This window comes from Nannospalax galili, unplaced genomic scaffold, assembly GCF_000622305.1.
Source record: "Nannospalax galili isolate Female #2095 unplaced genomic scaffold, S.galili_v1.0 scaffold25, whole genome shotgun sequence".
NCBI classification, from domain to species: domain Eukaryota; kingdom Metazoa; phylum Chordata; class Mammalia; order Rodentia; family Spalacidae; genus Nannospalax; species Nannospalax galili.
The window spans coordinates 6,416,967-6,434,025 of NW_008355642.1; the positions used below are offsets into that span (position 1 = coordinate 6,416,967).

Sequence of the window (17,059 nt, forward strand, 5' to 3'; positions counted from 1 at the left end):
TGAATATGTGTGTAGGAGCACACACATATGTATGTATGTATGTATCTATCTATCAATCATCTATCTAGCATCTATATATATCATCTATTTATCATCTATCTATCTATCACTATCATCTATCTATCTACCTACCTACCTATATGAATATCTATTACTTGTCTTGCAAGAGTGAGGAGCTGAGTTCAGATCACCAAAACCCACATATAAAGCCAAGCATAGAGGAGTGTATCTGCAGTCCCTACGATGGTGACTTGGGAGGTGGAAATACGTGGATCTCTGCAAGCTGGCCTAGCATATATTGTGAATTTTCAGGTCAAATGGAGGGCCCTGTCTCAAACATAATGTAGAAGCAGCCTGAGTATTTATCTATAGCATGTGCCCACACCCAAAAATGAACCTACACATAAACCCCCTACATATACAAATTCACTTGCATACACAAAATTATATATATACATGTGTATGTTTGTGTGTGTGAATAATGACATTGTATATGTATATGTGGTGTACGTAGGTATAGTCAAAGAAAAAATGAAGAAAATGTATATAGTAAAAATAAGTTATGTTTATGAATTGTCAAAATCATTAAATGAAGTAATGAAGAATTTGGCAGCTTATTTAGCTGATACATTACACTAGAAACAAGAAGCTGTACTTTTTAATATATTTTTTTTATTTTATGTGTATATGTGTATTTCCTGCATTTAGGTAAGTGCACCTGTGTCATGCAATGCCCAAGGAGGACAGAAGAGGCTGTCGGATTCCCTGGAACTGGAATTATGGATAGTTGTTAGCTGCCATGTGGGTACTGGGATTCGAACCTGGGTCTTCTGCAAAAACAACCAGTGTTCTTAACCGCTGAGCCACCTCGCCAGCCCCGTAGCTGTATGTTTTTAAAAGAATGTTAAAATTAGTTTATTCAGGTCATTGGGTAAGCATGATTTGTGTTCAAGCATGAGGGAGGACTTGAGTTCCAATCCCTAGAACTCATGTAAAAATCCATGCATGTGTCAGGTGCTTCTCAACTTAGTGTTGGGGTGATAGTGGACATCATAGGATCCTTAATGCTCACTGGCCAGCAAGGCTGGCTGAAATGGAGAATTTCCAATTCAGTCAGAGACCCCATATTAATGAAATAAAACATAGAGCAGATGATAACTTCCTCTGGCTTCTGCATGAGAAACCATGGATGCATGCTCTCACATATTCATTTACAGGCATTTCACACACACACACACACACACACACACACACACTCACTCACTCACAAACACAGCATCACCACCACCTTTATTGTCAACAGCCACACATTAAAAATAAAAAATTTCATTTATTCACTTTTATCACATACTTGTTGAGTTTTTAGTATTTAATTAGATTATTACAGGGGTTGTGTTCTCAAACATCAAAATTTCATCTGATATATAAAACATTTTAACTCTCCTCTCCAATGGAAACCCTTAAATTCCTTCCATTATATACTGGAACCACCAAATAGGTTTTGTACTTGTGCATACAACTGTCTAACTAAAACATTATCATGTACTTAATCTGATGTCACATACTACAACCAATCAGTTACTATGTTTAATTTGGTATAGGTAATGACAGCAAATAACTACTACAGAATAACCTAATAATTTGTACAATCTTTTACTGAGATTGACAAATTATAATTGTGACTCAAAACAAATGAATCACAGGAGCCTCCATTTCATGTTTTATATAGGCAGTATACCTTTCCTAGTGGTATGTTTCAGTTATTTTATATGCATAGGTAAGAAGTCAAATTTTTTAGTTGTTGTTTATAGGAGCACAAAATAATTGACCATATTTTCATACATATAATTATGACCAGGATGAGCCTTAATTTGTCACTCTATAGCATCTTCAAACACTCAGCTATAATTTGAGAGTAAATGCAGATTGAAAATGGAATGAATATGCACTCATCAGTGAATATTGATGTAATTGTCTAACAAAATATAAAAGTCAATTAAGACACACTCATTACTAGTACTTATGTAATAAGATTAGAATCTTATTTTTCAAATAAAAATTGATGTCTGATCTATCAGTATATAAAAAAGCAAAACAATTAAAACTTCTTGATGGTAAGGTGGTTATTCAAAAAGATAAGAAAAACATTACTTTCCATTATTACAGGAAAATAAACACTATAAAATTGATTTTAAGTTAACTATTTACAAAGTGCATTTTTAAAAAATTTCAGCTTGCCTATGGTAGTCAACATACATATTTCCAAAGTTTATGGTAATTGAGTGGTGAGGACATTATATATAATGATATGAACATATTTCTTATACATAATGATTAGAAAAGTTGCAATTTGTTCTCTTGAAAGAAAATTCTTGAATGTCCAAAGAACCAGGCTTAGTATAATGATTAGTTGATGTTTCATCTATAATATTTCCAAAAGTTTTCAGGTATACACATGCACTAACTAATGTTCAGATATCATATGTGTAGTTTTCAGGGAGCTTTTGCATTAATAAATTTCTCTCTGGCTTTTTATGCCACCTAAGTTCTATTTATCTGTCCCCCTCTTCCTGTCTAGTCTCCCTGCTCCTTCCTTAAATGGCAGTTTAAGTGCTGCCATTTTCCCCTTGATAATACCTGTGCCCTATTATCTCTTTCTCTTGAGTTCCTTCTTTCCCTTTACCCCCAAGTTTCCTTGAGTGTCCTTCCTTTCTCCTTTCCTAGTTGAATGTCCCCATTTTCCTCATTTCCCCCTTAGTAACATCTGTTCCCTACTATTCCCCTCTTTGTGGCTCTTACTTCTACAGAGGGACAGCTGGATAGAAATTCTTGACTGGATAAAACTTAACATATATGACAGAATACCTGAAATCTGGTGGGGAGGCTATGACAATGGTGATGGAGGAGTGAGTCGAAATTTGATTAATATGTATTATACGAAAGCAAAAAACTCAATAAAATATTAAAATGAAAATAAGTCTTTTAAAAAGATTTCCAAAAGTCATATAAAGCAAGTACAGTAAGTTTGTATGACACTGGATTTGATACTATTTTTGTTGCTGTGACATAATACTCAAGAAAATTAGCTTAGGGAAGGAAAGATTTATTTTGGCTTACAGTTTCATGGTGAGGAAGGCATGACACCATTCATGGCAGTGGGACAGCCTTATGAGGCAGGCTGCCCACGTATTGGGGGAGAAGAAAACAGAAACTCTAGGTGACAATGGAGACCAGGCCATAACTCACAAAGTTCACCCACCAGCAATGGACATCCTCCAAGTAGGCCACACCTCCTAAGGGTCTTACAATCTACAAAAAGCCAGAAGCTGAGAACAAGTGTTCACATACATGAGTCTGTGGGGGTTATTGCACATTCAATCCATAACAAACACATTCTAAATTTGTATCTTTTGAGTCATCTGTGAGAATGGTACTAAAAGCATCCAAAATATGTAGGTTCATGTGCTTTGTTGAGATGTTAATGGAGAACACCCATAAAATGTAAAAACATATTTTTATGTTTGTTTGCTCTCTTGATGAGAAAAATAGGTAAAAATGACCTAGAGTTAAGTTTTAATTTTCTAGACAAACTAATATGTGAATCAATTTTTGTGTTTTACTAAGAAAAAGGGCTTGGCAGCAATTGTTTTATCTTTAGATCAAGTAACAGCCTCTTAAAATTTTTCCTTGAAATTTCAAATATAGGAACATAATATGAATAAAATAATTTTTAAATCACATATCAGCTATTCAGATTTGCCTATTGTTTATAATTTTCTTTTCCTTTATTTATGGATGAACATTTTATTATAAATTATTTAAGATTAAATTGCACATATCAGAGGTCTTTACACTTAGGTTTTTCAGTTTCTGTTTTCTAAGAATAGAAATAATCTCATACATGACCATAAATAACTGCCTATTGGTTGCAGTTGGGAAACAGGAGATAGCTTACCATCAGTAGTTTCATCACTTCCAAAATGCTGTCGGTAGAAAAGCATCAATTCTATGTTGTAGCATTTGTAGACAATCACCAGCAGTATAAAGAGGAGTAAGATTGCTCCCAGGCCCCCTGCAAGCTCAATTCTGTAGATTAAATCTGAAGTAAACAGAATGAACAGGAAAAAGTAATTAAATCAGCAACACTTGGTATTTCCCCATATTTCCATATGTAAGATGTACTAGTCATTCTGATTTCCTTTTAATAATATTTTTGCTTAGTAATTGGCTCTTTATAAGTACACATGAATTTTGTTTTTATAAAATTATCTATTTTCTAAAGATTTAAGCAATTACTATTATGGGCAGTAAGTCCACCTTAGTCATTTAGTATCTTCCAATTAATTTTGAATACATCTTATTTTCATACACACACACACACACACACACACACACACACACACACACGTTTCTTTCACTATTTATCAGGAAGCTCTTTTCTTTGGATTCATGGATAAAGTTTTCTTGTTTCTGTTAAATTATCTAATTGGTTAAGAAGATTATCATCCTTTACTTCACAGGCCATAGGCTGTATTCCTCTACAGAAGACTCACGTCATAAAATTACTTTCAGAATCAAATAAAATCTAATGAGTTTGCAAGATTTAACTGTTCCACTTAACCTCAGTAGAAAATAATCTAATATATGTTAAGCAGGGGGAATTAGCTTACCCGTTTCTCCTACTTATTTGAATAAATTACTATAATATGTATGTGATATAATATACCCAGTGGAAGAAAAAGTGAATGAGAAATCTGGGTTAATCACTTAACATTTTCAGCCAACACCAGGCATACTTAAGATGTTCCAGTGGGGCATTCCTGGAACTCAGAGAGTAGGGATAATTGAATCAACACATAATGGAAGGAAGCAATAATGTCTAGTAGGCGTAGAGAACAGTGAATTAACTGTAGCTTAATTAGTGATATTAACAAATCTAAAGAATATATTGTCAAAAAAAGGAACAGTATCATGGAACATAGAAAAATGGAAAGTGAGAAAACAGTTCAGAATTTGGGTTTAGCATTTTTCTTGAGGAGTATTGGCCAAATCAGAGAGAAACCAGAACAGATGTATTTTCTTCTGAGGGACAAGAGCATCCAGTGGTCTCCTCATAATTAAATGAAATTGCCTACAATATTTGGAGGTCTCCACTTAATTTAGTTTCATAATTACCGAGCAACTCCTCTATTACCATTTCAGTTTACCATATAGCTACAAACTGGGAGGGGAAGTGCCATTAATTTGTATATTAGTTGCTTCAGACTGTGGTTGGCATCAGTCAGTCTCCCTGGGTGGATGGATTCTGGGATGCTGTCAAGACCAAATTCCTGACTATGACAGGCTGTGATTCTTCAGAAAAACAGAAAACTTTTCTCTGGGAATGTCCCTTTTCTGTATATATGATCATTGCTTAAGCAAACTAAGTCAAGGTCAACATAACAATATCAATTTAGCATGTTATAGTTTATAAAAAGGATGCACAAATTATAGAAGTAATATGTGATATTAGAGGTAACACAGATATTACATTACCAATGATATATGTCTATAGCAGTCAGTCTGTTATTTACTCTGTAATCTTGTAGCACAAGAATTTTTAACCAAATTTATACATGAAGATTTTGAGACTTCATAATTTAAATCACTTATCCATGGTCACCAACCTAAGAAGTGTCCCCTATGGGAAAATAACCCAGATCTCCTGACTTCAAATTTAAGGTTATTTTTACCCCACTACTGCTTTATGTATTCTAGCCTGGAAGTAACGACAGGAATCCTTATACTTGCTCTTCCACAGAACTCTTGGTGTTATTCCTTTACTCCATGTGACTTGTGGAAAATTTGATTCCTGTCCTTTCAGTTCCAAAGAAAGAAGATAAACTGCAATTGACTAGAAAGATTGTAATAACTTGGGAAGATCTTATATAACTCATTGAAGAGTACACTACAGAACATTATAGGTAGGGAAGGAGGGGGCACCATGGAGTCCCACATATGAATTAAGTTGTATTAAGTTGTATGATAAATAGGGACTTGAATCTTATCAAGGAAGTGGACTAAGAAAGGAGATTATGGTGACTGGGCACAACAGACCTGCTGATTTTTAAAAAACCTACAATGTAGAAATAGTAGACACCCTTGGGGCTGGAAAGATGGTTCAGCAATTAAGAACACTGACTGTTCTTGCAGAAGACCTGGGTTCGAATCCCAGGACCCACATGGCAGCTAACAACTGTCTGTAATTACAGTTCCAGGGGATCGAACGGCCTCTTCTGTCCTCTGCAGGCATTGCAAATGGGTGCATTTACCTCCATGCATACATAACACTCATATGCGTAAAATAAAAATAATAAATAAAATGTTAAAAAAGAAATAGTAAACACCAAAATAATGTCAGTGTTAAAGTAGAAAGAGGAAAAGCGGAAGAAAGAAGAGGATAGGAATGGGATGCCCTGAAGTACCAACTGTCTGAAATGGATACTGCGAGGGGACTGAATAGAGAGGAAGTTTTGAAATGAAGCTACATAATTTTACGTAAAAATAAAAATCCTACCCTATATCATGCATATCTTCTATCTTATAAAGTAGTTCCCTAAAAAACACTGCCTTCCTCTATATGGGGTATAAATCAAACTTGCTTATCAAACATCTGTTGGGAAGCAAATTACAATCTGCACTTGTTTTCTCATCACTTTGTATCATTGTAAACGGTCAGTACGATGGAAACAATACAGGTTTGTTATTCCAAAAATCAATTTCTCTTTCATCTTAGGGCAGTGATTCAAACTTCTACTATTTTTATCCTGATAACATATTTATACTATAAATGTTTTATTTCTGTTGTAGTTTGCTTTCACTTACTATGACAAAACACTATGACCAATACCAGCTTGGGGAGGAAAAGGTTTATTGGGCTTAGATCTTCTGGGCCACAGTTGATCAGGGAGCCCAAGATAGAAACTCAGGGCAGGAACCTGGAAGCAGGAGCTGGAACACAGGCCATGGAGGAACGCTGCTTACTGGCTTGCTCCTCTGACCTATGCTCAGCCTGCTTTCTTATATAATATAGAACCTGCCCAGAGTTGTCACCAGCACAGTGGCCTGGGTCTTCACATTCACTCAACAATCAAGAAAATGCCACACAGATATGGCCACAGGCCAGTTCAATGGAGGCAATTCCCTAACTGAGGCTCGCTCAACCCAGATGTGTCAAGACGACAACTAAAGCTATCCAGCACAGGTAGTTTTCTTTTTTCTTTGTTTTATCCCTATCTATCCTTTCCTCTCTCCCTTCTTTTCTTTCTCCCCCATCCTCCTTTATCTTCCTCCGACTCTATCCCTCCACCTCTATCTTTCTCCTTGGCTGCCATCTTCTCTGTGTCAGAACAGTGTTCAAAGTCATTGAATGAAAATTTTCCCATTAACTTCGATGTTGTACAGTTGCCATTAGGTAGATGGAAAACTTCAACGGCAGAAACAATTTGTGTGCTCCCACATAGCAGGCACCAAATTTATGGAATAAAATCGTTGTGTTAAAAGTACCTTCATGATTTAGGGGTCATTTTTATAAAAATGATTTGAAAGATATTACATAATGGTGGTTAAGTTGAAACCTGTGGACTTAAGCTTTGAGACCCAACCAATATTCTTTGATTAAACTGAGACAGTCACATCAAAAGGGAAATATCTGTCCTATAATCAGAGGGCAAAATTGCCATCAGCCAAATGACACCTGTCTTTTCTTTCATCTTCTGTTTGCAATTGCCATTTTCCATCTTAGCAGGATCTATACTTCTATGAACACTTCCTGACTGAGAAACTGAAATTCATTTATTTTGTTCCATGTCTTATATCACTTCATAGAGATAAACGGAACCAAGGAGCAAATATTTGTGGGCTTGTAAATTTTTCTAGGTACCCAAAGTACATATATAGTTCTTCTACTCTTAGTTTGAATTCAGCTGTTTCTGTAGTGTGAACAGAAAGATCAGCTATTATGGTATAGGAAAAATAGCAACTGAAATCAAGAGACTAGAGAAGACGCAGGCTATAAACGAGCTTCCTTCTTTGCCTTACAAGGTAGATAGGTTAGAAGGCCCTACCTGAGGACTTCTGCTGTGATCTGAATGTTGATAACTTCTCCAAATCGATCTGCTTGCTTATCCCAAGATGTTGCTTAGTGATAGCATATTTTTTAGTGTGGATGATTTCCTGAGTGTGATGCCCAGCAGGGAAAATACCTTCTATGCCAACCAGTCTCCAAGTCATGGTAATAGGATGAACTTCCTTTGAGAAGCTAGCTTGTGAGGGCTCCACACTCATGAATGAGGTTAAAGACCTCTAAAAGTATGCCTGAGAAAGTCTACTTACATCTTTTGCTATTTGAACACAAAGAATGCACCATCTATGAGAAATAGGCCATTATTACATACAGAATATGCTGACACATTAATACTGGACATAGAAATCTCTAGAACTATAAGCAAAATTTGTGTTTATTTAATACTGCTCATTTTACGATATTTTTTGTTATAGCATCTAAAAGGATTAATACATAAATTGGTGAAGACAAGTAAGGTGCTGCTGTAACAAATACAGACAAATGTGGAATTGGCTTTGAACCTGGCTAATAAGTAGAACCTAAAGGAGATTTGATATACAGTGTCAATGAGACTCATGGGAGATTCCGGTGTGGGCTCCTGAGAAAATTAGGTCTGTGGAAAAATCCTCTTTAGTAGTTACTTCTCTGCTGGTGTGATGAAATATCACGATCCAGGCAACTTATAGGAGAAAGAGTGTATTGGGCTTTTGGTTCCAGAGGGATAGGAGTCCATCTTGGCAGGGGAGGCACGGCAGGATCCAGCCAGGAGAGAAAAGTGAACATTCACATCTTCAAGTAGGCACAGGAAGCAGAGAAAGAAAAAATTAGAAATGGAGCGTGGCTGTGGACTCTCAAAGCTCATCCCCATTGACATCTTCCTCTAAGAAGGCCATACCTCCTGAACCTGAATAAACAGTGCCTCCTCTATGGGATTTGGCCTCTTTTAAACTACCACAGCCTCAATATATTTAGAAATTATCTAACTGGTGTTGAGGAGAACATTGGTAGAAATACGACTAGTGAAAGAAGCCACTTGATGGGGTCATAAACAGAAATGTTTACTGAGTCCTTACCAGATGAAAACATGACACTGATTTTGGATTTCCTAGCATCCAGAACTATGAAAAATAGATTTCTATTTCTATAAATTGTCCAGTTCAGTGTACTTTGTCGATATAACCTAAATATACTAAGTCAGTTTCCTATATATTTTTGGGATCAAGGTAGATAGATAGATAGATAGATAGATAGATAGATAGATAGATAGATATTTAGTATCATAGCTCTCTTTTGTGGGAAAGGGAGTATACACAGAGAGGCAGAAATAATTACTAAAATTTCTTTAGTCTAAGTTCAGAATATTGGCTTAACAAGGAAAAAATTCAGATGGACCTTTTACTAACACATCATTATTCATATTACTGGCTAATAGTTCATCAGAGGAAAGGAAATGGTAGGTGCGTGCAGGACATATACAGTTAGAGTGTATTATTTTTGGAAATTCTTCCCATGATCACTGGACATATTGCATGTGAGTTCTTATTAAGACCGTTTTTCAGTTTATGATCCAAAATGATCAGTTATGTGATTTTAAATATTTGGCTTACATCTCATCATGAAGCTATTGTTTGCCAGTCATGGCTGTGGACTCCTTTAATCCCAGCACTCTGGAAGCAGGAGCAGGTAGATCTCTATGAGTTTGAGGCCACCCTGGTCCAAGTAGCAAGATCCAGGCAAGTTGAGGCTACATAGTGAGATCTTATCTCAAAAAACTAAAATAAAAAGATATTCCATAAAGCAAGCTATATTTATAGTCTAGATCAGATTGCCACAGCCAGTAAGGTCTGGCTGTGTTGTGATGAAGCCTAATAGGTTCAAATTCAAAGGAAATATATCAAGTTTCTTAGAACAAGATAAAGCTTGGTCTGATTTTTTAAATTACAACAGATTTCAAGGATCTTTACCCTTCATTTGGGTTTCTAACATATTTTTGAAAGCTCAAAGAGACCAAATGAGGAAAACTTAACTGTATTCTTTGGCAAAGCATAGTGAAAAGCTGTAACTGGTACCTAGAGGAGAGAGCAAACTGATATATCATGTGCCAAATGTGGTTTTATTGAATTGCAAAAAGTTTTCAGAAAAATGAATACTAATGCTAAAAAAAACATATTCACCCTCTCAATTTCACTTGAAAACTTTGAAATTTTCCTATACCTGAAGCATGTTAAAAATATTCTGAGGAGTAGTAGGTTCCCTCTTAATTGAAATATATTTTCTTTAGTCTGTTTTAATTTTTTTCAAATGCTCAGTCTTCTTTGCTTTAAATTCAATATTTACTTGACCTTTGAGGCCTTTGACTTTTCACCATAAAGCCTCAAAGTAAAAATATTTGAAATGAAAAACATCCATAAGTAACTCTGGTCAGACATGTAAGACATGATCACAGATGAAATCATTTACCGATCTCTTTTATGCTTCCTCCCACTTCCATTGTGCTGATAATGTATGAGGAGAGTTTTTATCCAACAAATATTTTCAGTGTTTATTATATTTTACATATGATGAATCTAGAAGTATCTAGAGCAAGAAAAATCCCTAATCTTAGAGTATACTTTCTAGCAGCAGGAAGAAGGTAAAAACCAAATATAAAATGTAATACGTAGTATTAATAGGTACAATAAAAAGAAAACTTAGAATGGAAAGACAATAAAATGTAATAAAGGTTGTCTCTTTTGCTGTACAGAAGCTTTTTAGTTTAATGAGGTCCCACTTGCTGATCTTAATCCCTGAGCCACTGATGTTCAATGTAGAAAGTCCTTTCCTACACCTATATTTCATAGGCTATTGCCAATGTTTTCTTCTAACAGTTTCAGAGTTTGAGGTTTTGCATGGAGGTCTTTGATCCATTTGGAGTTTACATTTATGCAAGGTGAAAGGTAAGGGTCTAGTTTCATTTTTTGATAGGTGGAGATGCAGTTTTGCCAGAACCATTTGTTGAGGATGCTGTCTTTCCTCCAGTGTGTGTTCTTGGCAACTTTGTCAAATATAAAATGGCTGAAATTGTGTTGAAATGGGCAGCAGAGCCCAATCTTAGTCAAAGAATTATTGGCAGCTGATTACTGCTGGGTGACGAAGAGCTGATCTTCTTAAAGGGAGGGACTATAGATTGGCTGACTAGACCTCAGTGGACGAACTTAAACTGAGGGAGGTCTGGGGACACTAAATTGACATGACAGGCCTTAACACAAATGACAGAATGCATGAATTTCAGTGTGTGTGTGTGGACTATGGGAGGGTGCCAGTGGGGAAGGAGGTATAAAGATGATTAAGGTGTTCTATACAAAATACACAAAAATTCAATGAAAAATTAACAAAAAAAAGAAATGTAATGAAGGAACCTGAGAGAGAAGCACAGGAGACATGTGTTACTAATTGGGAAATGAGTAAAATGGGACTATTTACATGGGAGAGGAAGAGGGAGGATTATACAAGGAACTATGGTGGTAAAGGGGAAGAAGGAGTTCAAGAGAGGTGGGAGCACAGCAGACAGGAATTATCAAGGGAGAAATGGGGAAAATTGGGATACTTTAAAAGGGGAGGGCATGGAGAGATGGTTAGATGGGGAGAGAGAGGAGAGATAGATAATATCTAGCTAGTATAAAAAAACCAAAAGGAATCATATTAGTCCAAAAACCTACTTAAAAATTACACATACAATATCTCTACATGAGTCCATGTGTATAGCTGAAGGCTACATAACAAGAAATGCTGACAGACAGGAGAAACTTCCGTTTGACTTGTTGGCCAGGGTGGTCCAAGAGACCTGGAAGTCACCTCCCTGAAGATATTGGAGAACACTAAGCAAGTTGTTCAGGGAGAAAGGTTAGAATTAATATTGTCAGTTATTCATGATTTTAGAAGAGTTTCTTTGTAGAAGAGATGGAAGGTAGCAGAGTTTTCTGGGTGTCTTATTTTCCAGTTTCAGATTTCTAGAATTTGAAGGACTTCCAGTTGTTGCTATACTTTTTAAGCAGAATGGATTTATTTTGAAACTAAAATTATTTCTGTGCAGACTGGCTGAATTATAAGACCATCTGAGTTTTCTCTATAGACATTTTCAAATGCATATATATTTTAAATTTTCTTTGATGTTTATCTTTCTCTGCATTTTTCTACTCCAGATATTCAGGATTTTCTATTTTATTTATCTGTTTCTCAATACCTAGTAAAAGTTTGCTACACATGAATCCTCAGTAATAAAAGAATTTTAATAATTTATTCAACCAGAATATATTCCAAGTGTCTATTCGTAGCAAAACCTTGCATAACTTGCTGGAAGATACAAAAGTTCAGCAGCAGAATCTGGCTTAGAGAATCTCTGCACCAGAAATCAGACCAAAATGGACCGGAACAAAGTAAGCTTTGCCACAAGGCATGTGAACCTGCTCAATACCCAAGTTAACTAACAAAGGCATGTAGAAGAAAAATTATACAAATTCAGTTTAGTAAGAAAGTGGAATATATTTTATACCTATCATATGTTTATTTAAGCAGGAAACTATACAATGTATGTATTATTACCCTCATTTTACATATGAGGAGACTACAATTCTGAGATTATTCAAGAAAATCAGTTTTGCTTTGTCAGGTGGCTGAACCAGAACTCCTAAACCTGGCTGTACTGACCTCTCTTTCTATACTAGACTCCTTTATATATAAATACGCCTTCATTTTAAGACAGAGTCAAATTCAATCATGTGAGAAATGGTGCTGCAGAGATAGAGGCATTATTCTCAGAATAATCACACTTTCTTGATTTTTCTGGAGCTTCTAGTCATGCTCAAGTTTTAGGTCTGGCAAGAAAATATAAATTCCATCTTGGCCAGTATGAGTAAGCAGTGATTTTGCTACCTGAATCTCTTCTATTGTTCTATAGCCTAGGCAACAGGAACACTGATTAAGAACATTTGCTCTGTTACGTTTCCAAAAACCTTTCCCAGATGAACACATGAACTATTTAGCCTTTTTACCGTATTCAGGACTTATGGCAAGATAAGAGCCAATTCAGAAGCTTCTTTGGCAGCTTATATTGTCACTTGAATAGCTAGCTTTATCCATCTTGTCTATAAATCTAGTTTCTTTTGTTTCCCCATCATTTACAATTCTACGAAATCTAGAAAAATCTCTTTAGAGAGATTTTTCAAGAAATGCCAAAAAACTTAAAAGAATATGCACTGACTAATGGTCCTTTAGCACCAAATCATTATCACAATAAATATAGTATTTATGATAATTTTTATTACACGACACAGTTAAATATTTAACTAATGTTTTATTTAGGAATGGAAAGTAGCTTTGTCTTTCATTTGATAATATAATATCCATAATTTCATCTAAACAATATAAAATATAAGAAGGTGAAATTCTAAGGAATTATTGAATGCTGATATAAATCAGATTACATGTATCACTTATAATTATAGACAAGGCATATTTTATGTGAATTGTCTTAATGCATAACCATATTTTATTTCATTTGTTTATTTCATAATACTATTTAAGGTTGATAGGCTTTTTTTTTTTTGTTTCCCAATATGCACAGCAAGAAAGGTATTGTTCCTTAAAAAGATAGAAATGGTCAAAAGTGGTTTGTATTAGATGGCAAAATATGGACAGAAAACATATTTAAATTGGATAACTATTGGTGTTTAACCAAAACGTAGTTATATTTATTAGAAACAATACCCTTTTTACGAAGCAGAACACTGGCATGTTTCCGTCCGTTTCTGTTTTCCACATGGCAGGTATAATTAGCCAAGTCAGCCTCCACCACTGAGTCAAAGATGAGTGTTAATTCAACTTCTTTTTCTCCAAGATGCTCTTTTAGAAGCCTGGAATAAAGATGGTAGACTTGAATGAGTGGTTTGAATTAGGCAGAAAGCAGTCATACAAAAGCTACAAGATGGTTAAATAGCATGCCTTCTTTGGGAACCCAGTGGGTACAGAGAGCTCTGGCTGTGTGTATGTGAATGGGGAGCTCTAACAAGAAAACACAAAAAATGGCACTTGACTTGAAGAACAAATGAGAAAGTAAAGGGGAAAAATTCATTCAGCAAAAAGAATTATCAACATATCACTGTTTGTAATGGGAGCATATATGATTTCTGTCCCCCAAATAGAACTTATGAAAATTAATTAATTTTTTTAGCATTTTTACATAAGCAAAGGATTTATGTTAGAAGTTAGTTTTTTAAAATTTTATATATATATTTTTTATTTTTTTTAGAAGAAGCATTTCATTACAGCTTTCACATACTCAATAACAGTTTCCAGAGCAAAGATACATCTCATTCAAAAGTGGCTATAAAATTTTAGGTTCACCATTGAACCTAATAACCGCATACTTAGAAGAAGCATTTCATTAGAACAACATTGACATATTCAATAACAATTTCCAGAGCTAAGATGCGTATCTTTCAAAAGTGGCTGTAAAATTTTAGGTTTACCGTTGAGTTAATACAGTTATACAATACTATACTCAGTATAAACCTTATAAGACATAAAATTAAATGAGGTTTTAACCTTTAAAAAAGACCTTTATTTCATTTTTAAAATACACAGTTTCATACAGAAAGCTTCATTTTTAATTCAATTAACACTAAGGTGTTTGTGCATGCATTTCTAATCTCTATATATCTGATTAATACTAGTCACAGTTGGTTACTTTCTGAGCTCTTTGGCATCTAAGCATGGATATAAAGTTTTCAGGTAATTTTTTACCGCTACTAATTAACATGAAGCAAATTTTTATGCTTCTTCCTCAAATATAACTCATTTTTTTATTCGTTGATTATTTTTATTTTTTGAAGAAGCATTTCATTACAGCTTTAACATACTGGGTAACAATTTCCAGAGCAAAGATACATCTCTTTCAAAAGTGGCTATAAAATTTTTAGGTTCACAGTTGAATTCATACAGTTATACAATATTGAACACAGTATAAACCCTGTAATATATAAAATTGAATGAGTTTTAACCCTTAAAGAATATCTACATTTCATGTTAAAATATGATTTTTCCTACATTTTTAATGCTATTAACACTTAGATGTTTGCACATGTGTCTTTAATCTCTATGTATCTGATGATTACTAGTCATAGTTACACTCGGATCCTTAGTACTTGAGTATGGATAGAAAGTCATCAGGCAGATTTCACTGGTAATGTTTATCACCTCTACTATTTAACATGAAGTAAATTGTTATGCTTCCTCCTCAAATATGTCTTTTATTATTTGTTGATTTTTCTGTGTGTATATCATACAGAATATCTCACACAGCCTTATTCATCTATATACCCACTTCCCAAATGATACCCTCCCATAGCCTCCCCCCTCCCACATACTGAAGCCTGAATACTCTGTCATCCCTGTTACTGTCCTCTATGTTGTCGACACCTCCAGCCATTCTTCAGTGCTTTGTTTGTCTGCTGGATCTAGTCAGCCTATCTAGAGACCCTTGTATTAGGAAGATCAGCTGTTCCTCATCTAGCAGCAATCAGTTGTCAATATTCCTTTGGGGTCTGCTGTTCATTTTCCCAATTCCATGTTGGGTTACTGTTGGGGAGTCTCTTGTGCCACCTTGGCCAATAACCAAAGGAAGGTATGACCTGTCTGGCATTGTTGATTGTTATGTAGCCTTTAGCTCTACATATGGACTCTTAAGAAACTATATTGGCCTCTTTAATCTTTGGTTATACTTTCCTTTTTGGTGTTTAAGACCCTACAGTGTCCCAGATAAAACAATTTATTTTTACTCTTAAGGTCGATTGAGGATCTGTTCCACAATGGTCCCATGGGCTTGGGAGGATCCTCTGGCTCCTTTCTTTTACCAGTTCCATCTATGTGAAGATAAGTCAAAGGTCCTGCTCAATCATGGCTGGCTTCACTTGGAAGCATGGAGGAAATGTTTCCTCTGTGTTCACCCTCCTCTTTGTAGACTGGACACTGGTTCAGGTCCATCTGGTGGGTACTCCGCAGCATCCTTGATCAAGAGGACCGGTGACTCACCACAGTTACAGGACATTTTGAGAAATGCCCATAGTCCCCTAGAACTTAGTCGACCTAGGAAGGCAAGGAGCAAAAGCTGTCTTTATGTCCCCCGGACCAAATTAGTATAGGCCTCAAAGAATGTCTGTTAAACATCCAAGGATATTTCTACCAGTCTGGTACTTTTAATTACAGTGTGCCACATAGATAAATCTTGGGCAAAGACCAATTGTTCTCAGATAAACCGTGGTTAGACATATACTTCTTGATCTGGTATGTGTAATTTGTCAGTAGGTTGTTGGACTGATATGGTTCCCTCTGGTTTTTAAAACTAGCTAGGCATTATTTATCTCTCACATTGTCTCACCCCACCATCATGGTTTCCCCAATTAAGTTGCCCCCATTTTTCCCTTTTCTCCCTTAATAATACCTTTCTCCTATGGTCCTATCTCTATTGATCTCCTTCTTTCCCTTTAAACCCTAGGTTCCTTGCATACCCTTCCCTCCCCCATCCCTTAAACTAACCCAATTTTTATCGATATCTCCCTTATGAAGGCCTATTTTCTACTGTTCTTCTCTTTCAAGTTCTTTCTTTTACTTTACCTCCCTGTTTCCATTCCATTTTCCTTGTTCCTGTAGTTATGTCTGTTTGCATACTTATTTATCAGAGTCTGATCCTAGGATCCACATATGAGGGAGAACATATGTCGATTTTTTTTCTGAGATTGTGTTAACTCACTTAGTATAACAGTTTCTAGTTCCATCCATTTACCTGCAAATTTCATGATTTCATCTTTCTTTACTGCTGAGTAAAACTCCATCGTATAAATGAACCACATTTTCATTATCCACTCATCAATTGAGGGACACCTAGGTTGCTTCCATCTCTTAGCTATTGTGAAAAGAGCA

The 17,059-nt window shown here is 35.5% G+C and overlaps 1 protein-coding gene across 1 annotated transcript in view; it reads right to left on the reverse strand.

The window, feature by feature from the left end:
- Il1rapl2 (interleukin 1 receptor accessory protein like 2) overlaps positions 1-17,059 on the reverse strand; it is a 1,274,770-nt gene that overhangs the window by 16,031 nt on the left and 1,241,680 nt on the right. The window contains exons 7-8 of the mRNA XM_008852990.1: positions 13,850-13,995; positions 3,956-4,099 (exon numbers count right to left, since the gene is read on the reverse strand). Of these exons, the coding sequence (XP_008851212.1) occupies positions 3,956-4,099; positions 13,850-13,995 (290 nt within the window). The remainder of the gene's footprint in view (positions 1-3,955; positions 4,100-13,849; positions 13,996-17,059) is intronic.